The sequence below is a fragment of the Oncorhynchus clarkii genome, chromosome 12, assembly GCF_045791955.1.
Source record: "Oncorhynchus clarkii lewisi isolate Uvic-CL-2024 chromosome 12, UVic_Ocla_1.0, whole genome shotgun sequence".
Taxonomy (NCBI): Eukaryota; Metazoa; Chordata; class Actinopteri; order Salmoniformes; family Salmonidae; genus Oncorhynchus; species Oncorhynchus clarkii.
The window spans coordinates 6,275,665-6,301,228 of record NC_092158.1 but is presented as its reverse complement, the minus strand read 5'-3'; the positions used below and the strand labels follow the sequence as shown (position 1 = coordinate 6,301,228).

The window sequence follows — 25,564 nt, the reverse complement described above, 5'->3', positions numbered from 1 at the left end:
CTATATACAGGGTCAGTTAATACCATACTATATACAGGGTCAGTAAATACCATACTATATACAGGGTCAGGTTAATTCCATACTACATACAGGGTCAGTTAATACCATACTATATACAGGGTCAGTTAATACCATACTACATACAGGGTCAGTTAGTACCATACTATATACAGGGTCAGTTAATACCATACTATATACAGGGTCAGTTAGTGCCATACTATAGACAGGGTCAGTAAATACCATACTATATACAGGGTCAGTTAGTACCATACTATATACAGGGTCAGTTAATACCATACTATATACAGGGTCAGTAAATACCATACTATATACAGGGTCAGTAAATACCATACTATATACAGGGTCAGTTAGTACCATACTATATACAGGGTCAGTTAATACTATACTATATACAGGGTCAGTTAATACCATACTATATACAGGGTCAGTTAATACCATACTATATACAGGGTCAGTTAATACCACACTATATACAGGGTCAGTTAATACCACACTATATACAGGGGCAGTTAATACTATATACAGGGTCAGTTAATACCATACTATATACAGGGTCAGTTAATACCATACTATATATAGGGTCAGTTAATACCATACTATATACAGGGTCAGTTAATACCAAACTATATACAGGGTCAGATAATACCATACTATATACAGGGTCAGTTAATACTATATACAGGGTCAGTTAATACCATACTATATACAGGGTCAGTAAATACCATATTATATACAGGGTCAGTAAATACCATACTATATACAGGGTCAGTTAATACCATACTATATACAGGGTCAGGTAATACCATACAATATACAGGGTCAGTTAGTACCATACTATATACAGGGTCAGTTAATAGCATACTATATACAGGGTCAGGTAATACCATACTATATACAGGGTCAGGTAATACCATACTATATACAGGGTCAGTTAATACCATACTATATACAGGGTCAGTAAATACCATACTATATACAGAGTCAGTTAATACCATACTATATACAGGGTCAGTTAATACTATATACAGGGTCAGTTAGTACCATACTATATACAGGGTCAGTTAATACCACACTATATACAGGGTCAGTTAATACCATACTACATACAGGGTCACTATATACAGGGTCAGTTAATACCATACTATATACAGGGTCAGTTAGTACCATACTATATACAGGGTCAGTTAATACCATACTATATACAGGGTCAGTTAATACCATACTATATACAGGGTCAGTTAATACCATACTATATACAGGGTCAGTTAATACTATACTATATACAGGGTCAGTTAATACCATACTATATACAGGGTCAGTTAATACCATACTATATACAGGGTCAGTTAATACCATACTATATACAGGGTCAGTTTATACCATACTATATACAGGGTCAGTTAATACCATACTATATACAGGGTCAGTTAATACCATACTATATACAGGGTCAGTAAATACCATACTATATACAGGGTCAGTTAATACCATACTATATACAGGGTCAGTTAATACCATACTATATACAGGGTCAGTTAATACCATACTATATACAGGGTCAGTTAATACCATACTATATACAGGGTCAGTTAATATCATACTATATACAGGGTCAGTTAATACCATACTATATACAGGGTCAGTTAATACCATACTATATACAGGGTCAGTTAATACCATACTATATACAGGGTCAGTTAATACCATACTATATACAGGGTCAGTTAATACCATACTATATACAGGGTCAGTAAATACCATACTATATACAGGGTCAGTTAGTACCATACTATATACAGGGTCAGTTAATACCATACTATATACAGGGTCAGTTAGTACCATACTATATACAGGGTCAGTTAATACCATACTATATACAGGGTCAGGTAATACCATACTATATACAGGGTCAGTTAATACCATACTATAACCATGAGTCATGAAACTCACCACTCCGCGTTTCTTTTTCCCAGAGAGTTATTTTATTTTTTCCCTTTCGAAGGACGGAGAACCCCTCTGGCTGAATGGACAGGGACAATATTTCCAGAGAGAGCCATGATTCCGTAAAACAGAGTATGTTACAGTCCCTGATGTCTCTGGAAGGAAATCTTCACCATTGAGCGAAGATTATTGACTACTTTATTGACTGAGTCTGACTAGGGCCCCGCTCCTTCTACCTCTTCTCCAGCATTGGCGTTGTTGGTGCAGCCCCCAGGATGAAAAGAGCTTCTTTGGGAAGTTCAAACAAAGGATCCATGTCAAGGAAGATACATTTCTGCTCAAATTTCTGGTGAGTGAAAACCGAATACAGCAAGACACACCTACAGTGCTCAGTGAGGCAGTAGCTGATAGATTGGGAGTAAGGACCGTGACTGAACTGGACTGGAGAGATATGGTTGGCTTCACCACAGATTACAGTCAGCCGGTCAATTATAGTCGACCTGAGCAACAAACCACCTTATCAGAGTGTACTGTAGATGGAGTAATGGTGTAATCATGTATTGTGAGGCTACTGATTATTTTTCATAATCTACATGTGAACAAGTCATTAACAGCACCTGAGCCACTGGTCAGTCATGAGCAACGCATTGGAGACCCATGCTGTAAACTAGCGTTTTCATTTCTGCTTCAGTCTTAATTATCACTATGATCGTTACCTAGCATTTCACACGATGCCCCTCTGTCTCTCTGCTGAGCAGCGTGGGAGGTGAACGGCGAGCTGCGTCTATTCCACAATGTTCTCTGTTTCTCTCCGGCCCAGGCTTAGTTCCACTCTCAGTGCATACTGTTTGGCTCTCAGTGAACAGAGAGTAACACTAAGGACCCCAGAGAGCCCAGTAACACAGAGTAACACCAAGGACCCCAGAGAGCCCAGTAACACAGAGTAACACCAAGGACCCCAGAGAGCCCAGTAACACAGAGTAACACCAAGGACCCCAGCGAGCCCAGTAACACAGAGTAACACTAAGGACCCCAGAGAGCCCTGTAACACAGAGTAACACTAAGGACCCCAGAGAGCCCAGTAACAAAGAGTAACACCGAGGACCCAAGAGAGCCCTGTAACACAGTAACACCAAGGACCCCAGAGAGCCCTGTGACACAGAGTAACACCAAGGACCCCAGAGAGCCCAGTAACACAGAGTAACACCAAGGACCCCAGAGAGCCCAGTAACACAGAGTAACACCACGGACCCCAGAGAGCCCAGTAACACAGAGTAACACCAAGGACCCCAGCGAGCCCAGTAACACAGAGTAACACTAAGGACCCCAGAGAGCCCTGTAACACAGAGTAACACTAAGGACCCCAGAGAGCCCAGTAACACAGAGTAACACCGAGGACCCAAGAGAGCCCTGTAACACAGTAACACCAAGGACCCCAGCGAGCCCTGTAACACAGAGTAACACCAAGGACCCCAGCGAGCCCTGTAACACAGAGTAACACCAATGACCCCAAAGAGCCCAGTAACACAGAGTAACACCAAGGACCGCAGTGAGCCCAGTAACACAGAGTAACACTAAGGACCCCAGAGAGCCCTGTAACACAGAGTAACACTAAGGACCCCAGAGAGCCCAGTAACACAGAGTAACACTGATGACCCCAGCGAGCCCTGTAGTAACACAGAGTAACACCAAGGACCCCAGCGAGCCCTGTAGTAACACAGAGTGTGGTGGTGTGGTGGTGTGTTGGTGTGGTGGTGTGTTGATGAGGTGGTGTGGTGGTGCTGTGGTGGTGGTGTGGTGGTGGTGTGGTGGTGTGGTGATGTGGGGGTGGTGGTGTGGTGGTGTGGGGGTGGTGATGTGGTGTGGTGGTGATGTGGGGGTGGTGGTGTGGTGATGTGGAGGTGGTGGTGTGGTGGTGTGGGGGTGATGTGGTGGTGGTGGTGTGGGGGTGATGTGGTGGTGGTGGTGTGGTGTTGTGTTGATGTGGTGGTGATGTGGTGGTGGTGGTGATGTGGTGGTGGTGGTGGTGTGGTGGTGATGTGGTGGTGGTGGTGTGGTGGTGTGTTGATGTGGTGGTGATGTGGTGTGGTGGTGATGTGGTGGTGGTGGTGATGTGGTGGTGGTGGTGGTGTGGTGGTGGTGAGTTGATGTGGTGGTGTGGTGATGATGTGGTGGTGGTGGTGTGGGGGTGGTGTGTTGATGTGGTGGTGTGGTGATGATGTGGTGGTGGTGGTGGTGTGGTGGTGTGGTGGTAGTGGTGTGGTGGTAGTGGTGTGGGGGTGGTGGTGTGGGGGTGGTGGTGTGGTGGTAGTGGTGTGGGGGTGGTGGCGTGGGGGTGGTGGTGTGGCGGTGTGGCGATGCTGAAAGCTGCCAGACCACCTAGTCAGTTGGAGTCTGATCTGTTCATTCTGCTCCACCTCAACTTCAATCAGACCTATTGTCATTCTGAGAACCTGGCTGATTGTGTGTGTGTGTGTGTGTGTGTGTGAGTGTGTGTGTGTGTGTGTTTATAATCTGAAAAAAGAATGATGCTCAATATGGCCGCTGGTCCCCCCCCATTACGGCACATCGACTTGAATAGAAATGTCTGTTGTAGTCAATGGTATCTCTAGCACAAGGACACAATGCAATGGGAGCCAGCTGGATCTGGATCAGAACAGTCACTTCATACTGAACGTTTGTTCTGTTCAGCTGCTAACTATGCTGGCTAAGCAGTTCTGATTGCCGGCTGCTGTAAGACCGATGGCAATGTACTCGACAACAGTGCTAAGGTGGCTTTCTGCCTAGTCTCCTGTTTCTGCAGGCCATAGGCCTATAATGAGGGGAACATAATTGCACGAGAGTGGAGTTTTATCAAGGGGACAAGCTTGATTAAGAACGTCACAGTCACAGTAACTCACAGAACTACGGAAGCAAATACCAAAAGGTTACTTCATGTGAGCCCATGAAAGATATAGTGTCAAATGTTGTGTTCAATAAAACCTTCAATAAAGTGTTGACAACATGTTAGCACCAACCACTCAGTTAGCAGATGTACCAGGCTAACTATCCCGACTCTCCACTCAGTGTTCTAACTGTCCCTACTCTCCACTCAGTGTTCTAACTGTCCCTACTCTCCACTCAGTGTTCTAACTGTCCCTACTCTCCACTCAGTGTTCTTACTGTCACTACTCTCCACTCAGTGTTCTAACTATCACTACTCTCCACTCACTGTTCTAACTGTCACTACTCTCCACTCAGTGTTCTAACTGTCCCTACTCTCCACTCAGTGTTCTAACTGTCACTACTCTCCACTCAGTGTTCTTACTGTCACTACTCTCCACTCAGTGTTCTAACTATCACTACTCTCCACTCACTGTTCTAACTGTCACTACTCTCCACCCAGTGTTCTAACTGTCACTACTCTCCACTCAGTGTTCTAACTGTCACTACTCACCACTCAGTGTTCTAACTGTCACTACTCTCCACTCAGTGTTCTAACTGTCACTACTCACCACTCAGTGTTCTAACTGTCTCTACTCACCACTCAGTGTTCTAACTGTCCCTACTCTCCACTCAGTGTTCTTACTGTCACTACTCTCCACTCAGTGTTCTAACTATCACTACTCTCCACTCACTGTTCTAACTGTCACTACTCTCCACCCAGTGTTCTAACTGTCACTACTCTCCACTCAGTGTTCTAACTGTCACTACTCACCACTCAGTGTTCTAACTGTCACTACTCTCCACTCAGTGTTCTAACTGTCACTACTCACCACTCAGTGTTCTAACTGTCTCTACTCACCACTCAGTGTTCTAACTGTCACTACTCTCCACTCAGTGTTCTGCCACTACTCTCCACTCAGTGTTCTAACTGTCACTACTCACCACTCAGTGTTCTAACTGTCACTACTCTCCACTCAGTGTTCTGCCACTACTCTCCACTCAGTGTTCTAACTGTCTCTACTCACCACTCAGTGTTCTAACTGTCACTACTCTCCACTCAGTGTTCTGCCACTACTCTCCACTCAGTGTTCTAACTGTCACTACTCACCACTCAGTGTTCTAACTGTCACTACTCTCCACTCAGTGTTCTAACTGTCACTACTCACCACTCAGTGTTCTAACTGTCTCTACTCACCACTCAGTGTTCTAACTGTCACTACTCTCCACTCAGTGTTCTGCCACTACTCTCCACTCAGTGTTCTAACTGTCTCTACTCTCCACTCAGTGTTCTGACTGTCACTACTCTCCACTCAGTGTTCTAACTTTCTCTACTCTCCACTCAGTGTTCTGACTGTCACTACTCTCCACTCAGTGTTCTAACTGTCACTACTCACCACTCAGTGTTCTAACTGTCACTACTCTCCACTCAGTGTTCTAACTGTCTCTACTCTCCACTCAGTGTTCTGACTGTCATTACTCTCCACTCAGTGTTCTGACTGTCATTACTCTCCACTCAGTGTTCTAACTACCACTACTCTCCACTCAGTGTTCTAACTGTCACTACACTCCACTCAGTGTTCTGACTGTCACTACTCTCCACTCAGTGTTCTAACTGTCTCTACTCTCCACTCAGTGTTCTAACTGTCCCTACTCTCCACTCAGTGTTCTAACTGTCTCTACTCTCCACTCAGTGTTCTAACTGTCACTACTCTCCACTCAGTGTTCTATTCAAAAGGTTCCACCTTCTACCACAATGTGTAACCTACTGTAACCCCACTGTACACTGCTATCACAATGTGTAACCTACTGTAACCCCACTGTGCACTGCTATCACAATGTGTAACCTACTTTATGCACTGTACACTGCTATCACAATGTGAAACCTACTGTAACCCCACTGTACACTGCTATCACAATGTGTAACCTACTGTAACCCCACTGTACACTGCTATCACAATATGTAACCTACTGTAACCCCACTGTAAACTGCTATCACAATGTGTAACCTACTGTAACCCCACTGTAAACTGCCATCACAATGTGTAACCTACTGTAACCCCACTGTACACTGCTATCACAATGTGTAACCTACTGTATGCACTGTACACTGCTATCACAATGTGAAACCTACTGTATGCACTGTACTGTACTATATATACCCATGGTGCCTTGTCAGCATCATAATGGCTAAATATCTGCAGGCCTTTTTCCAGTAGTGCACAGCATTTCCATCGACCAAAGTCATTTAAACTGCTTTGTTTCACAGTACACCACTTTGCAAAATCAATCCATATAAATTCCAGCCACATAGCTAGTTACAGCCCCTACAGAAAGAATGAATACCTCTTGACCTATTAAACATTTTGTTGTGTTAACGACCTGAATTCAAAATTGATTTCATTTTTTTTTCTCACCCATCAAGATACAATACCCCAAAATGGCAAACTGAAAACGTCTTTTTTTTTTTGTGTTGAAATTCATTGAAAGCGAAATACAGAAATATCTCATTTATGTTAGTATCAAGAACCCCCGAGTCAATACATGTTAGATTACAGCTGTGTGAGTTTTTCTGACTAAGTAAGCATTTCACTGTTGATTTAAGACTCTGAGAGCTTTGCACACCTATATTGTTTATCAGTTATTTTACCAGGTAAGTTGACTGAGAACACATTCTCATTTACAGCAATGACCCGGGGAATAGTTACAGGGTAGAGGAGGGGGATTAATGAGCCATTTTGTAAACTGGGGATTATTAGGTGACCTTGATGGTTTGAGGGCCAGATTGGGAATGTAGCCAGTACACCAGGGTTAACACCCCTACTCTTACGATAAGTGCCATGGGATCTTTAATGACCTCAGAGAGTCAAGAAACCCGTTTTAACGTCCCATCCGAAAGACGGCACCCTACACAGGGCAGTGTCCCCAATCACTGCCCTGGGGCATTGGGATATGTTTTTAGACCAGAGGGAAGAGTGCCTCCTACTGGCCCTCCAACACCACTTCCAGCAGCATCTGGTCTCCCATCCAGGACCAACCCTGCTTAACTTCAGAAGGCAGCCAGCAGTGGTATGCAGGGTGGTATGCTGGGTGGTATGCAGGGTGGTATGCTGGGTGGTATGCTGGGTGGTATGCTGGGTGGTATGCTGGGTGGTATGCAGGGTGGTATGCAGGGTGGTATGCTGGGTGGTATGCAGGGTGGTATGCTGGGTGGTATGCAGGGTGGTATGCTGGGTGGTATGCAGGGTGGTATGCTGCTGGCACAAATATTGTTGAATATTTCCACATGGTTATTTTTGATTATGACTATAAAATGCTTTAGACTCCGTCAAGTTGGTTGTTGATCATTGCTAGACAGCCATCTTCAAGTCTAGCCATAGATGTTCAAACCTATTTAAGTCAAAACTGTAACTAGGACACTCAGGAACATTCCATGTTGTCTTGGTAAGAACATTCACTGTCTTCTTGGTGAGCAACTCCAGTGTATATTTGTCCTTGTGTTCTAGGTTATTGTCCTGCTGAAAGGTGGATTCATCTCCCAGTGTCTGGTGGAAAGCAGACTGCACCAGGTTTTCCTATAGGACTTTGCCTGTGCTTAGCTCTATTCCTTTTCTTTTTATCCTGAAAAACTCCATAGTCCTTGCCGATGACAAGCATACCCATAGCATAATGCAGCCACCACCATGCTTGACAGGGCAGTGTCCCCAATATTAAGAGTGCTACTCAGTGTGTTGGTTTTGCCCCAAAAAACATAATGCTTTGTATTCAGGACAAAGTTATCTTCACTATTTGACTTGCCTAGTTAAATAAAGGTTCAATAAATAAATAAATAAATAGACTACAATATTGTTGATTTATCCTCAGTTTTCTCCTTTCACAGCCATTAAACTCTGCATAACTGTTTTAAAGTCACCATTGGCCTCATGGTGAAATCACGGAGCGGTTTCCTTCCTCTCCGGCAACTGAGTTAGGAAGGACAACAGTATCTTTGTTGTGACTGGGTGTTTTGACAGACCATTCAGAGTAGAATTAATACCTTCACCATTCTCAAAGGGATATTCAATTTCTGCTTTTAAAATGTTTTATCCAACTCCCAATAGGTGCCCTTCTTTGCGAGGCATGAAAAGCCTCACTGGTCTTTGTGGTTGAATCTGTGTTTGAAATTCACTGCTTGACTTAGGGACCTTACAGATAATTGTATGTGTTGGGGGTACAGAGACGAGATAGAGAAAAATCATGTTAAACTCTATTGTTGCACACAAAGTGAGTCCATTCAACTTATTATCTGACTTGTTAAGCACAGTTTTACACCTGAACATATCTAAGCTTGCCATAACAAAGAGGTTGAATACTTATTGACTCGAGACATTTCAGCTTTTCATTTTTTATTAATTTGTAAAAATGTCTAAACACAATTCCAGTTTGACATTATGGTGTATTGTGTGTAGACCGTTGACACAACATCTCATTGTAATCCATTTTAAAACTCTGCATGTTTGATGTGTTCAACACTGTCTAGAAGAGAGACAGAGCTCCTGCTGTTGCCTGACAACACCTGAAACAACCTGAAGCAGGTAAGCAATGAAGGGAAGTGAACTAGACAACACCTGAAGCAGGTAGGCAGTGAAGGGAAGTGAACTAGACAACACCTGAAACAGGTAGGCAGTGAAGGGAAGTGAACTAGACAACACCTGAAGCAGCCTGAAGCAGGTAGGCAGTGAAGATAAGTGAACTAGACAACACCTGAAGCAGGTAGGCAGTGAAGAGAGGTGAAATAGATAACACCTGAAGCAGGTAGGCAGTGAAGGGAAGTGAACTAGACAACACCTGAAGCAGGTAGGCAGTGAAGGGAAGTGAACTAGACAACACCTGAAGCAGGTAGGCAATGAAGGGAAGTGAACTAGACAACACCTGAAGCAGGTAGGCAGTGAAGGGAAGTGAACTAGACAACACCTGAAGCAGGTAGGCAGTGAACAGACGTGAACTAGACAACACCTGAAGCAGGTAGGCAGTGAAGGGAAGTGAACTAGACAACACCTGAAGCAGGTAGGCAGTGAAGAGAGGTGAACTAGACAACACCTGAAACAGGTAGGCAGTGAAGAGAGGTGAACAAGACAACACCTGAAACAACCGGAAGCAGGTAGGCAGTGAAGGGAAGTGAACTAGACAACACCTGAAGCAGGTAGGCAGTGAAGGGAAGTGAACTAGACAACACCTGAAACAGGTAGGCAGTGAAGGGAAGTGAACTAGACAACACCTGAAACAGGTAGGCAGTGAAGGGAAGTGAACTAGACAACACCTGAAGCAGGTAGGCAGTGAAGGGAAGTGAACTAGACAACACCTGAAGCAGGTAAGAAGTGAAGATAAGTGAACTAGACAACACCTGAAGCAGCCTGAAGCAGGTAGGCAGTGAAGACAAGTGAACTAGACAACACCTGAAACAGGTAGGCAGTGAAGACAAGTGAACTAGACAACACCTGAAGCAGGTAGGCAGTGAAGGGAAGTGAACTAGACAACACCTGAAGCAGGTAGGCAGTGAAGGGAAGTGAACTAGACAACACCTGAAGCAGGTAAGCAGTGAAGGGAAGTGAACTAGACAACACCTGAAGCAGGTAAGCAGTGAAGGGAAGTGAACTAGACAACACCTGAAGCAGCCTGAAGCAGGTAGGCAGTGAAGGGAAGTGAACTAGACAACACCTGAAGCAGGTAAGAAGTGAAGATAAGTGAACTAGACAACACCTGAAGCAGCCTGAAGCAGGTAGGCAGTGAAGACAAGTGAACTAGACAACACCTGAAGCAGGTAAGCAGTGAAGATAAGTGAACTAGACAACACCTGAAGCAGGTAGGCAGTGAAGATAAGTGAACTAGACAACACCTGAAGCAGGTAGGCAGTGAAGAGAGGTGAAATAGATAACACCTGAAGCAGGTAGGCAGTGAAGATAACTGAACTAGACAACACCTGAAGCAGGTAAGCAGTGAAGGGAAGTGAACTAGACAACACCTGAAGCAGCCTGAAGCAGGTAGGCAGTGAAGACAAGTGAACTAGACAACACCTGAAGCAGGTAGGCAGTGAAGAGAGGTGAAATAGATAACACCTGAAGCAGGTAGGCAGTGAAGATAACTGAACTAGACAACACCTGAAGAAGCCTGAAGCAGGTAGGCAAGAAGATAACTGAACTAGACAACACCTGAAGCAGGTAGGCAGTGAAGAGAAGTGAACTAGACAACACCTGAAGGAGGTAGGCAGTGAAGGGAAGTGAAATATACAGACTCTGGAAGGTAAACATCATTCTGGGCTATGTCCCAAATGTCAGCCAATTCCCTTTATAGTGCATTACATTTATGGTAGTGGTCTAAGTGCTCTGATCTAAAGTAGTTCAATATAATAGTCTGTCATTTGGGACACAGACATTCTTCTGGACATTCAGTAACTGATATTCTTGCTGGGTTGAACTACCTTTAAACTACCTCTTCAGTCTGACTGGGAGCTGGAGACATTTCCTACAAAAAATGATATTTATTGATTTCTATGAGCTTAAAGCCATTCAGGTGTGGAAGTAAATAGAGTATAGACCAGCCAGATAAATGCTCTCCAATTTCTGCCTTTTACAGGCAACAATGGCTAAAAGAGCAGAGCTATTTCAATTCTTAGAAATCACCCAGGAGGAAGTTGAGGATTTGAAATGACCCAGGAGGAGGCTGAGGTTTTAAAAATCACCCAGGAGGAGGCTGAGGTTTTAGAAATCACCCAGGAGGAGGCTGAGGTTTTTGAAATCACCCAGGAGGAGGCTGAGGTTTTTGAAATCACCCAGGAGGAAGTTGAGGATTTGAAATCACCCAGGAGGAGGCTGAGGTTTTTGAAATCACCCAGGAGGAGGCTGAGGTTTTATAAATCACCCAGGAGGAGGCTGAGGATTTGAAATCACCCAGGAGGAAGCTGAGGTTTTGAAATCACCCAGGAGGAAGCTGAGGTTTTGAAATCACCCAGGAGGAAGCTGAGGTTTAGAAATCACCCAGGAGGAGGCTGAGGTTTTATAAATCACCCAGGAGGAAGCTGAGGTTTTGCCATGTAGTTCTTCACCTTCATTCTGTCATTTAGTTCAGTAGATGCTCCTTTTCAGAGCGATTTACAGTCAGGAAGTAGGCAAGGTTTTTATTCCAGCTCAGTACTCCTCTACTTAAAAGTCGTTGCCCCTCTGGGCCACACACAACTAACTGAATACAAAAATCCTATTTTGCCTACAAATATAAAAGGTCACACTCAAACATTTAGTCAGGTCAGGACCAATGTTCTGCAAAGTTTCCTAAATCATTCAGTCTGAATTCTAATAACTCTTTGATTAAAAACCCTCTGATGTCTGTTTTTAGAGAGGTGACGATGCATCTCATTTTCAGTTGATTAATAAGAGAGTAGAGCTCAGGTGACCCTTCCATCCAGCATCCTTTATCATCAATACTCATCAGCTCTGCCCAAATAATCAAAGGGAAAAAGTGTTCCAACACTGCTGGCACAAAGGTTTAAGAAAAAACAACTACATCATGACTAGCGGTGAAAACGCATCTGTCAGAAGACATGTATATGTATATCGGACACTCCATGGTATATCGGACACTCCATGGTATATCGGACACTCCATGGTATATCGGACACTCCATGGTATATCGGACACTCCATGGTATATCGGACACTCCATGGTATATCGGACACTCCATGGTATATCGGACACTCCATGGTATATCGGACACTCCATGGTATATCGGACACTCCTCCTTCTCCTCTACCTGGAGGAGGTAGAGGAGAAGGAGGAGTAGAGAGAAGAGGAGGAGGTAGAGGAGAGGGAGGAGCAGAGAGATGAGGACGAGGTAAAGGAGAGGAAGGAGTAGAGACAGGAGGAGGAGGTAAAGGACAGGGTGGAGTAGAGAGAAGAGGACGAGGAGGAGTAGAGGAGAGGAACGGAGAGGAGAGGCGTAGAGGAGTAGAGAGAAGAGGAGGAGGCAGAGGATGAGGAGTAGAGAGAAGAGGAGGAGGAGTAGAGAGAAGAGGAGGAGGTAGAGGAGAAGGAGGAGTAGAGAGAAGAGGAGGAGGTAGAGGAGAGGGAGGAGTAGAGAGAAGAGGACGATGTAGAGGAGAGGGAGGAGTAGAGAAAGGAGGAGTAGAGAGAAGAGGAGGAGGTAGAGGAGAGGGAGGAGTAGAGAGAATAGGAGGTAGAGGAGAGGGAGGAGTAGAGAGAAGAGGAGGTAGAGGAGAGGGAGGAGTAGAGAAAGGAGGAGTAGAGAGAAGAGGAGGAGGTAGAGGAGAGGGAGGAGTAGAGAGAAGAGGAGGAGGTAGAGGAAGGCGAGAGGAAAGAGGATAGATCCAGAGACAGACTTAGACAGGTACCATTTGTGAGGAGAGAGAGAGAGAGAGAGAGAGAGAAAGAAAGAGAGAGAGAGAGAGAGAGAGAGAGAGAGAGAGAGAGAGAGATAGAGAGAGAGAGAGAGAGAGAGAGAGGCTATTCCTTCCTGGATGAGAGAGAAAGAGAGAGAGAGAGAGAGAGAGAGAGAGAGAGAGAGAGAGAGAGAGAGAGAGAGGCTATTCCTTCCTGGATGAGGGAGAAAGAGAGAGAGAGAGAGAGAGAGAGAGAGAGAGAGAGAGAGAGAGAGAGAGAGAGAGAGAGAGAGAGAGAGAGGCTATTCCTGCCTCAAAGAGGGAGAGGGGCTGTGCTGCTGGATGTGTGTGAGGGGTGTTGCTCAGCCTGCAGCCTGTAGTGTAAAGGGTTCACAGGATCTGAAAATCAATGGTAATCTCAGCCACCTGAGCATACTGTAAAATAACAGACATACACCAACCTACAACAGATACACACACACACACACACACACACACACACACACACACACACACACACACACACACACACACACACACACACACACACACACACAGTGTTTTTGGTAAGACGGGTGGGAAAGATCATAGATTCAGTCTGTTTTCTCACAGGGCTGCAGGATATGTGTATGTGTGAGAGAGAGAGAGAGAGAGAGAGAGAGAGAGAGAGGAGGTGTACTGAAACAAGATCAGACTGGATGGGTTCTCCGTCCTCAGGCTAATGTACAATACATCCTTACCTTACAGACTACATTTTAAAATTTTTATTTTACCTTTATTTAACTAGGCAAGTCAGTTAAGAACAAATTATTATTTTCAATGACGGCCTAGGAACAGTGGGTTAACTGCCTGTTCAGATTTGTACCTTGTCAGCTCGGGGGTTTGAACTTGCAACCTTCTGGTTACTAGTCCAACGCTCTAACCACTAGGCTTACATAACCAGACAGTACAGTAATCAGCCTTACCTTACAGACTACATAACCAGACAGTACTGAAATCAGCCTTACCTTACAGACTACATAACCAGACAGTACAGTAATCAGCCTTACCTTACAGACTACATAACCAGACAGTACTGAAATCATCCTTACCTTACAGACTACATAACCAGACAGTACAGTAATCAGCCTTACCTTACAGACTACATAACCAGACAGTACTGAAATCATCCTTACCTTACAGACTACATAACCAGACAGTACTGAAATCAGCCTTACCTTACAGACTACATAACCAGACAGTACTGAAATCAGCCTTACCTTACAGACTACCGGTACATAACCAGACAGTACTGAAATCAGCTTTACCTGACAAGACCAGACTCCATAACCAGACAATACTGAAATCAACCTTACCTTACAGACTACATAACCAGGCACTACTGAAATCAGCCTTACCTTACAGACTACATTACCAGACAGTACTGAAATCAGCCTTACCTGACAAGACTACATAACCAGACAGTACTGAAATCAGCCTTACTTTACAGACTACATAACCAGACAGTACTGAAATCATCCTTACCTTACAGACTACATAACCAGACAGTACTGAAATCAGCCTTACCTTACAGACTACATGACCAGACAGTACTGAAATCAGCCTTACCTGACAAGACCAGACTACATAACCAGACAGTCCTGAATTCAGCCTTACCTGACAAGACTACATAACCAGACAGTACTGAAATCAGCCTTACCTGACAAGACCAGACTACATAACCAGACAGTACTGAATTCAGCCTTACCTGACAAGACTACATAACCAGACAGTACTGAAATCAGCCTTACCTTACAGACTGCATAACCAGACAGTACTGAAATCAGCCTTACCTTACAGACTACATAACCAGAGTACTGAAATCAGCCTTACCTTACAGACTACATAACCAGACAGTACTGAAATCAGCCTTACCTTACAGACTACATAACCAGACAGTACAGTAATCAGCCTTACCTTACAGACTACATAACCAGACAGTACTGAAATCATCCTTACCTTACAGACTACATAACCAGACAGTACAGTAATCAGCCTTACCTTACAGACTACATAACCAGACAGTACTGAAATCATCCTTACCTTACAGACTACATAACCAGACAGTACTGAAATCAGCCTTACCTTACAGACTACATAACCAGACAGTACTGAAATCAGCCTTACCTTACAGACTACCGGTACATAACCAGACAGTACTGAAATCAGCTTTACCTGACAAGACCAGACTCCATAACCAGACAATACTGAAATCAACCTTACCTTACAGACTACATAACCAGGCACTACTGAAATCAGCCTTACCTTACAGACTACATTACCAGACAGTACTGAAATCAGCCTTACCTGACAAGACTACATAACCAGACAGTACTGAAATCAGCCTTACTTTACAGACTACATAACCAGACAGTACTGAAATCATCCTTACCTTACAGACTACATAACCAGACAGTACTGAAATCAGCCTTACCTTACAGACTACATGACCAGACAGTACTGAAATCAGCCTTACCTGACAAGACCAGACTACATAACCAGACAGTCCTGAATTCAGCCTTACCTGACAAGACTACATAACCAGACAGTACTGAAATCAGCCTTACCTGACAAGACCAGACTACATAACCAGACAGTACTGAATTCAGCCTTACCTGACAAGACTACATAACCAGACAGTACTGAAATCAGCCTTACCTTACAGACTGCATAACCAGACAGTACTGAAATCAGCCTTACCTTACAGACTACATAACCAGAGTACTGAAATCAGCCTTACCTTACAGACTACATAACCAGACAGTACTGAAATCAGCCTTACCTTACAGACTACATAACCAGACAGTACTGAAATCAGCCTTACCTGACAAGACTACATAACCAGACAGTACTGAAATCAGCCTTACCTTACAGACTACATAACCAGACAGTACTGAAATCAGCCTTACCTGACAAGACTACATAACCAGACAGTACTGAAATCAGCCTTACCTTACAGACTACATAACCAGAGTACTGAAATCAGCCTTACCTTACAGACTACATAACCAGACAGTACTGAAATCAGCCTTACCTGACAGACTACATAACCAGACAGTACTGAAATCAGCCTTACCTTACCGACTACATAACCAGACAGTACAGTGCTGATAGTAGAAATCTGTTCCCAAGCCCAGGTTGAACTCACTTGAATGTGGCATCATGGGTGTGTAGACTTTGGGGTCGATGGTCCCCATGGGGGGTGGCAGGAGGGGGTTGGCGAAGCTGCGTAGGGGGTGCGTGGGCCTGACACAGGCGGTGGGGATGGTACGGGTAGAGGTGGCCCCTACCTCTTCTGTGCCAGGGAGAGAGAGCTCACCTCCACCTCCTGCTGCTCCTACTCCTGGCTGACTACTGCTGCTGGTAATCAGAGTATGCTGCTGCTGCTGCTGAACCCCCAGCGGAGTGGAACCCTCTGTCGACATCGCTGCACACACAGAGATACACAGACATGGGTTGGTTAGTTCCACCGGTTGGTTAATTAGTTAGTCCCATTTTTAGGGGCGGCAGGTAGCCTAATGGTTAGAGTGTTGGTGCCAGTAAACGAATCCCAGAGCTGACAAGGTAAAAAGCTGTCGTTCTGCCCTTGAAAAGGCAGTTAACCCACTGTTCCAAGGCCGTTACTGTAAATAAGAATTTGTTCTTAACTGACTTAAAAATATAAAGAAAGTTAGGAGTGCTGCCCTCTGTAACCTCATCCTGAGAGACCCAGAGTGCCCTACTCCCAGTAACCCCATCCTGAGAGACCCAGAGTGCCCTACTCCCAGTAACCCCATCCTGAGAGACCCAGAGTGCCCTACTCCCAGTAACCCCATCCTGAGAGACCCAGAGTGCCCTACTCCCAGTAACCCCATCCTGAGAGACCCAGAGTGCCCTACTCCCAGTAACCTCATCCTGAGAGACCCAGAGTGCCCTACTCCCAGTAACCTCATCCTGAGAGACCCAGAGTGCCCTACTCCCAGTAACCCCATCCTGAGAGACCCAGAGTGCCCTACTCCCAGTAACCTCATCCTGAGAGACCCAGAGTGCCCTACTCCCAGTAACCCCATCCTGAGAGACCCAGAGTGACCTACTCCCAGTAACCCCATCCTGAGAGACCCAGAGTGCTATACTCCCAGTAACCTCATCCTGAGAGACCCAGAGTGCCCTACTCCCAGTAACCCCATCCTGAGAGACCCAGAGTGCCCTACTCCCAGTAACCCCATCCTGAGAGACCAAGAGTGCCCTACTCCCAGTAACCTCATCCTGAGAGACCCAGATGGCCCTACTCCCAGTAACCCCATCCTGAGAGACCCAGAGTGCCCTACTCCCAGTAACCCCATCCTGAGAGACCCAGAGTGCTATACTCCCAGTAACCTCATCCTGAGAGACCCAGAGTGCTCTACTCCCAGTAACCTCATCCTGAGAGATCCAGAGTGCCCTACTCCCAGTAACCTCATCCTGAGAGACCCAGAGTGCTCTACTCCCAGTAACCTCATCCTGAGAGACCCAGAGTGCCCTACTCCCAGTAACCCCATCCTGAGAGACCCAGAGTGCCCTACTCCCAGTAACCCCATCCTGAGAGACCCAGAGTGCCCTACTCCCAGTAACCCCATCCTGAGAGACCCAGAGTGCCCTACTCCCAGTAACCCCTTCCTGAGAGACCCAGAGTGCCCTACTCCAAGTAACCCCATCCTGAGAGACCCAGAGTGCCCTACTCCCAGTAACCCCTTCCTGAGAGACCCAGAGTGCCCTACTCCCAGTAACCCCATCCTGAGAGACCCAGAGTGCCCTACTCCCATTAACCCCTTCCTGAGAGACCCAGAGTGCCCTACTCCAAGTAACCCCATCCTGAGAGACCCAGAGTGCCCTACTCCCAGTAACCTCATCCTGAGAGACCCAGATGGCCCTACTCCCAGTAACCCCATCCTGAGAGACCCAGAGTGCCCTACTCCCATTAACCCCTTCCTGAGAGACCCAGAGTGCCCTACTCCAAGTAACCCCATCCTGAGAGACCCAGAGTGCCCTACTCCCAGTAACCCCATCCTGAGAGACCCAGAGTGCCCTACTCCCATTAACCCCTTCCAGAGAGACCCAGAGTGCCCTACTCCATGTAACCCCATCCCGAGAGACCCAGAGTGCCCTACTCCCAGTAACCTCATCCTGAGAGACCCACATGGCCCTACTCCCAGTAACCCCATCCTGAGAGACCCAGAGTGCCTTACTCCCATTAACCCCTTCCTGAGAGACCCAGAGTGCCCTACTCCCAGTAACCCCATCCTGAGAGACCCAGAGTGCCCTACTCCCAGTAACCCCATCCTGAGAGACCCAGAGTGCCCTACTCCCAGTAACCCCATCCTGAGAGACCAAGAGTGCCCTACTCCCAGTAACCCCATCCTGAGAGACCCAGAGTGACCTACTCCAAGTAACCCCTTCCTGAGAGACCCAGAGTGCCCTACTCCCAGTAACCTCATCCTGAGAGACTCAGAGTGCCCTACTCCCAGTAACCCCATCCTGAGAGACCCAGAGTGCCCTACTCCCAGTAACCCCATCCTGAGAGACCCAGAGTGCCCTACTCCCAGTAACCTCATCCTGAGAGATCCAGAGTGCCCTACTCCAAGTAACCTCATCCTGAGAGACCCAGAGTGCCCTACTCCCAGTAACCCCATCCTGAGAGACCCAGAGTGCCCTACTCCCAGTAACCCCATCCTGAGAGACCCAGAGTGCCCTACTCCCAGTAACCCCATCCTGAGAGACCCAGAGTGCCCTACTCCCAGTAACCCCATCCTGAGAGACCCAGAGTGCCCTACTCCCAGTAACCCCATCCTGAGAGACCCAGAGTGCCCTACTCCCAGTAACCCCATCCCGAGAGACCCAGAGTGCCCTACTCCCAGTAACCCCATCCTGAGAGACCCAGAGTGCCCTACTCCCAGTAACCTCATCCTGAGAGACCCAGAGTGCCCTACTCCAAGTAGCCCCATCCTGAGAGACCCAGAGTGCCCTACTCCCAGTAACCCCATCCTGAGAGACCCAGAGTGCCCTACTCCCAGTAACCCCATCCTGAGAGACCCAGAGTGCCCTACTCCCAGTAACCCCATCCTGAGAGACCCAGAGTGCCCTACTCCCAGTAACCCCATCCTGAGAGACCCAGAGTGCCCTACTCCCAGTAACCCCATCCTGAGAGACCCAGAGTGCCCTACTCCCAGTAACCCCATCCTGAGAGACCCAGAGTGCCCTACTCCCAGTAACCCCATCCTGAGAGACCCAGAGTGCCCTACTCCCATTAACCCCATCCTGAGAGACCCAGAGTGCCCTACTCCCAGTAACCCCATCCTGAGAGACCCAGAGTGCCCTACTCCCAGTAACCCCATCCTGAGAGACCCAGAGTGCCCTACTCCCATTAACCCCTTCCTGAGAGACCCAGAGTCCCCTACTCCCAGTAACCTCGTCCTGAGAGACCCAGAGTGCCCTACTCCCAGTAACCCCATCCTGAGAGACGCAGAGTGCCCTACTCCCAGTAACCCCATCCTGAGAGACCCAGAGTGCCCTACTCCCAGTAACCTCGTCCTGAGAGACCCAGAGTGCCCTACTCCCAGTAACCCCATCCTGAGAGACCCAGAGTGCCCTACTCCCAGTAACCCCATCCCGAGAGACCCAGAGTGCCCTACTCCCAGTAACCCCATCCTGAGAGACCCAGAGTGCCCTACTCCCAGTAACCTCATCCTGAGAGACCCAGAGTGCCCTACTCCAAGTAGCCCCATCCTGAGAGACCCAGAGTGCCCTACTCCCAGTAACCCCATCCTGAGAGACCCAGAGTGCCCTACTCCCAGTAACCCCATCCTGAGAGACCCAGAGTGCCCTACTCCCAGTAACCCCATCCTGAGAGACCCAGAGTGCCCTACTCCCAGTAACCCCATCCTGAGAGACCCAGAGTGCCCTACTCCCAGTAACCCCATCCTGAGAGACCCAGAGTGCCCTACTCCCAGTAACCCCATCCTGAGAGACCCAGAGTGCCCTACTCCCAGTAACCCCATCCTGAGAGACCCAGAGTGCCCTACTCCCATTAACCCCATCCTGAGAGACCCAGAGTGCCCTACTCCCAGTAACCCCATCCTGAGAGACCCAGAGTGCCCTACTCCCAGTAACCCCATCCTGAGAGACCCAGAGTGCCCTACTCCCATTAACCCCTTCCTGAGAGACCCAGAGTCCCCTACTCCCAGTAACCTCGTCCTGAGAGACCCAGAGTGCCCTACTCCCAGTAACCCCATCCTGAGAGACGCAGAGTGCCCTACTCCCAGTAACCCCATCCTGAGAGACCCAGAGTGCCCTACTCCCAGTAACCTCGTCCTGAGAGACCCAGAGTGCCCTACTCCCAGTAACCCCATCCTGAGAGACCCAGAGTGCCCTACTCCCAGTAACCCCATCCTGAGAGACCCAGAGTGCCCTACTCCCAGTAACCCCATCCTGAGAGACCCAGAGTGCCCTACTCCCAGTAACCTCGTCCTGAGAGACCCAGAGTGCCCTACTCCCAGTAACCCCATCCTGAGAGACCCAGAGTGCAATACTCCCAGTAACCCCATCCTGAGAGACCCAGAGTGCCCTACTCCCAGTAACCCCATCCTGAGAGACCCAGAGTGCCCTACTCCCAGTAACCTCGTCCTGAGAGACCCAGAGTGCTCTACTCCCAGTAACCTCGTCCTGAGAGACCCAGAGTGCCCTACTCCCAGTAACCTCGTCCTGAGAGACCCAGAGTGCCCTACTCCCACTAACCCCATCCTGAGAGACCCAGAGTGCCCTACTCCCAGTAACCCCATCCTGAGAGACCCAGAGTGCCCTACTCCAAGTAACCCCATCCTGAGAGACCCAGAGTGCCCTACTCCCAGTAACCTCATCCTGAGAGACCCAGAGTGCCCTACTCCCAGTAACCTCATCCTGAGAGACCCAGAGTGCCCTACTCCCAGTAACCTCATCCTGAGAGACCCAGAGTGCCCTACTCCCAGTAACCCCATCCTGAGAGACCCAGAGTGCCCTACTCCCAGTAACCTCGTCCTGAGAGACCCAGAGTGCTCTACTCCCAGTAACCTCGTCCTGAGAGACCCAGAGTGCCCTACTCCCAGTAACCTCGTCCTGAGAGACCCAGAGTGCCCTACTCCCACTAACCCCATCCTGAGAGACCCAGAGTGCCCTACTCCCAGTAACCCCATCCTGAGAGACCCAGAGTGCCCTACTCCAAGTAACCCCATCCTGAGAGACCCAGAGTGCCCTACTCCCAGTAACCTCATCCTGAGAGACCCAGAGTGCCCTACTCCCAGTAACCTCATCCTGAGAGACCCAGAGTGCCCTACTCCCAGTAACCCCATCCTGAGAGACCCAGAGTGCCCTACTCCCAGTAACCTCATCCTGAGAGACCCAGAGTGCCTACATGTTTTTCGGACCGGTGATGGAAAGAGGTGACCTGACTTATGACTTGTTTCCCCCATTGATCTGACCATCGTTTACCCACAGTTCAACCCTTCATCTGGGTCTCGACCCTTCATCTGGGCCTCAACCCTTCACCTGGGCCTCGACCCTTCACCTGGGCCTCGACCCTTCATCTGGGCCTCGACCCTTCATATGGGCCTCGACCCTTCACCTGGGCCTCGACCCTTCACCTGGGTCTCGACCCTTCACCTGGGCCTCGACCCTTCATCTGGGCCTCGACCCTTCATCTGGGCCTCGACCCTTCATCTGGGCCTTGACCCTTCATCTGGGCCTCCACCCTTCATCTGGGCCTCGATCCTTCATCTGGGCCTCAACACTTCACCTGGGCCTCGACCCTTTATCTGGTTCTCGACCCTTCATCTGGTTCTCGACCCTTCATCTGGGCCTCGACCCTTCATATGGGCCTCGACCCTTCACCTGGGCCTCGACCCTTCATCTGGGTCTCGACCCTTCACCTGGGCCTCGACCCTTCATCTGGGCCTTGACCCTTCATCTGGGCCTCGACCCTTCATCTGGGCCTCGACCCTTCATCTGGGCCTCGACCCTTCATCTGGGCCTCAACACTTCACCTGGGCCTCGACCCTTCATCTGGGCCTCGACCCTTCATCTGGGCCTCGACCCTTCATCTGGGCCTCGACCCTTCAACTGGGCCTCGACCCTTCATCTGGGCCTCGACCCTTCATCTGAGCCTCGACCCTTCATCTGGTTCTCGACCCTTCATCTGGTTCTCGACCCTTCATCTGGGCCTCGACCCTTCATCTGGGCCTCGACCCTTCAACTGGGCCTCGAACCTTCATCTGGGCCTCGACCCTTCATCTGGTTCTCGACCCTTCATCTGGGCCTCGACCCTTCAACTGGGCCTCGACCTTTCATCTGGGCCTCGACCCTTCATCTGGTTCTCGACCCTTCATCTGGGCCTCGACCCTTCATCTGGGCCTCGACCCTTCATCTGGGCCTCGACCCTTCAACTGGGCCTCGACCTTTCATCTGGGCCTCGACCCTTCATCTGGTTCTCAACCCTTCATCTTAATCTCGACCCTTCACCTGGGCCTCGACCCTTCATCTGGGCCTCGACCATTCATCTGGGCCTCGAACTTTCACCTGGGTCTCGACCCTTCATCTGGATCTCAACCCTTCATCTGGTTCTCAACCCTTCATCTGGTTCTCAACCCTTCATCTGGTTCTCAACCCTTCATCTGGTTCTCGACCCTTCATCTGGTTCTCGACCCTTCATCTGAGCCTCGACCCTTCATCTGGGCCTCGACCCTTCATCTGGGCCTCGACCCTTCATCTGGGCCTCGACCCTTCATCTGGGCCTCGACCCTTCATCTGGGCCTCGACCTTCCATCTGGGCCTCGACCCTTCATCTGAGCCTCTCCCCTCCCCTCCTCTCCTCTCCTCTCCTCTCCGACACTGAAACTAACCTAATTCCATTACTGTCTGGGCTCAAAGATTCCCTCTCCTCTTTATTTACAGATATAGGTCAATGAGGCATTAGCCAATTACTGGGTCCTGAATGGCAACCTATTGTTAATAGAGTGCACTACATATGACCAGGATCAATAGCAGGATAGGGTGCCATTTAGGTCCCAGGCCCAGTAATTGGCTAATACATTTTGACCTCACCATGGTTGCTCATAACACAATGAGTGAGTGAGTGAGTGAGTGAGTGAGTGAGTGAGTGAGTGAGTGAGTGAGTGAGTGAGTGAGAGAGAGAGAGAGAGAGAGAGAGAGACAGAGAGACAGAGAGAGAGACAGAGAGAGAGACAGAGAGAGAGAGAGAGAAGGACAGAGAGAGAGAGAGAGAGAGAGAGGACAGGGCCAATGACGAGTAAGTGTCTGTTAGGGGAACTGAGACAAGGGGCAAGAAGAGAAAGCAGAGAGTTGGAGGAGGAGCAGCGAGATGGAATGAAAAGGAGGGGAGGAGAGAGGAGGAGGACAAAGAATGACAGGGAGGGACGGAGACAGGAGGAGGAGACGGAAAGACAGGGAGGGACGGAGACAAGAGGAGGAGACGGAAAGACAGGGAGGGACGGAGACAGGAGGAGGAGACGGAAAGACAGGGAGGGAGGGAGACAGGAGGAGGAGACGGAAAGACAGGGAGGGTATAATGGACTGACTTCTACCTGCTGCGTAGCATCGGTCCACGGTGAGGCTGGGGAAGGGCATGGGTCTCAGGGTGAACTTGGGGTGGGTGGTCAGAGTACCATGGTTGTACCCGCAGGTGGGCGAGGGCAGGATGCCAGGGTACTGACTGCTCTCCAGAATTGGCACTGGGATGGCACTGACAACAGCTAGAAGAGAGAGGCGAGGAGAGAGGGGAGGAGAGACGGGATGGGAGGAGAGACCGGTGGAGAGACGGATGGGAGGAGAGAAAGGAGGAGAGACGGATGGGAGGAGAGACAGGTGGAGAGACAGGAGGAGAGACAGGAGGAGAGACAAGAGGAGAGACAGGTGGAGAGACAGGAGGAGAGACAGGAAGAGAGACAGGTGGAGAGACAGGTGGAGAGACAGGTGGAGAGACAGGTGGTGAAATTAAACGACAGGCATTGCTATGATTACGCTAAACATAAACAACAAATACCACCCTTTAGCCGTTTAGAGGCCAGGGAAACAAAGTGTGTTTTAATTATCTAAACCCTAGTAAAACTGTTTCTAAAATAATCTAGTATCATGTATTAGTGACAGTGACAGTTTATATGATCACTTAGCGACACAGTAGTGCTGTTTGCTCAGCATGGCTAATTAACTGTCTTTCTATAAACACCAATCAAAGAGTTTCTTACTGAAGAGAGTAAATGGAACCCCTTGAAATTCCTTACGTCCAGTAAGATGGCACCCTATTCCCTACAGTGCACTACATTTGACGAGGCCCTATATGCACTATATAGGGAACAGCGTGTCATTTATTTCAACCAAACATGTCTCAACATGGAGCTAGACAGACAGACAGACAGACAGACAGCCAAGACTGGAGTCTGGAGAACTAGCGACTGACTTAGCCTTGACCTTGAGAAGTGTCCTGAGGGCTCAGAGAAGGGAGTGAAAGAGGATGTAGGAAGGGAGGGAGAGAGGAGGGCGATGGGCTGTTAAAATGCCTGGGGTACTCCGCACACACAGAGAGATCCCTATCTCCTAAACTGCCTACGACCTGGAGGGGAGAAGGAATTGCAGAGAGAAAGAAAGAGAGAGAGAGAGCGAGCGAGAGCGATAGAGAGATAGAGAGAGAGAGAGAGAGAGAGAGGGAGCAAGCGAGAGCGAGAGCGAGAGCGAGAGAGAGAGAGAGAGAGAGAGAGAGAGAGAGGGAGCAAGCGAGAGCGAGAGAGAGAGAGAGAGAGAGACCGTTGAACCGCTGATTTAGAAAAAGGATTTATGTATGTATATATATTTATGTATAAATCTGACTGATTGGCAGATCAGTGCACATATTGATCCTATGTCCCATGGAAGGTAATGAACTCTTGACATCTATGCGTATACAAACATGTCAATTCATGTGTCTATTCTCGGCTAGCCGGGCCTGGTATCTAATCAGGCAGTTGATTGGTTCTGTCTGTCCTGGACCTGAGATGATGTGCTATGTATAGTAAAATTACTAGGTCAACAATGTTGATTTTATCGCAGCACTGTGCTGGGTAAACATTTGGTTTGTGTGAAGAGATGGGGTCTTACTAGCCTCAGTCCAACAGAATTAAATGGAAACATTACTATTTTGTATTTCTATGTTCAGTCCACTATGAAGAGATTTGACTATTTCTGAAGAGGTTATAACTCGGGTAACTTTCCCCAATTCCCTGGTTTTCCAGAAATACA

General features: G+C 48.1%; 1 protein-coding gene across 1 annotated transcript in view; it reads right to left on the bottom strand.

The window, feature by feature from the left end:
* The window catches only part of LOC139421816 (netrin receptor DCC-like), a 224,359-nt gene that overhangs the window by 26,085 nt on the left and 172,710 nt on the right, over positions 1–25,564 (bottom strand). Inside the window, exons 20-21 of the mRNA XM_071172937.1 lie at positions 23,878–24,045; positions 16,440–16,718 (exon numbers count right to left, since the gene is read on the bottom strand). Of these exons, the coding sequence (XP_071029038.1) occupies positions 16,440–16,718; positions 23,878–24,045 (447 nt within the window). The remainder of the gene's footprint in view (positions 1–16,439; positions 16,719–23,877; positions 24,046–25,564) is intronic.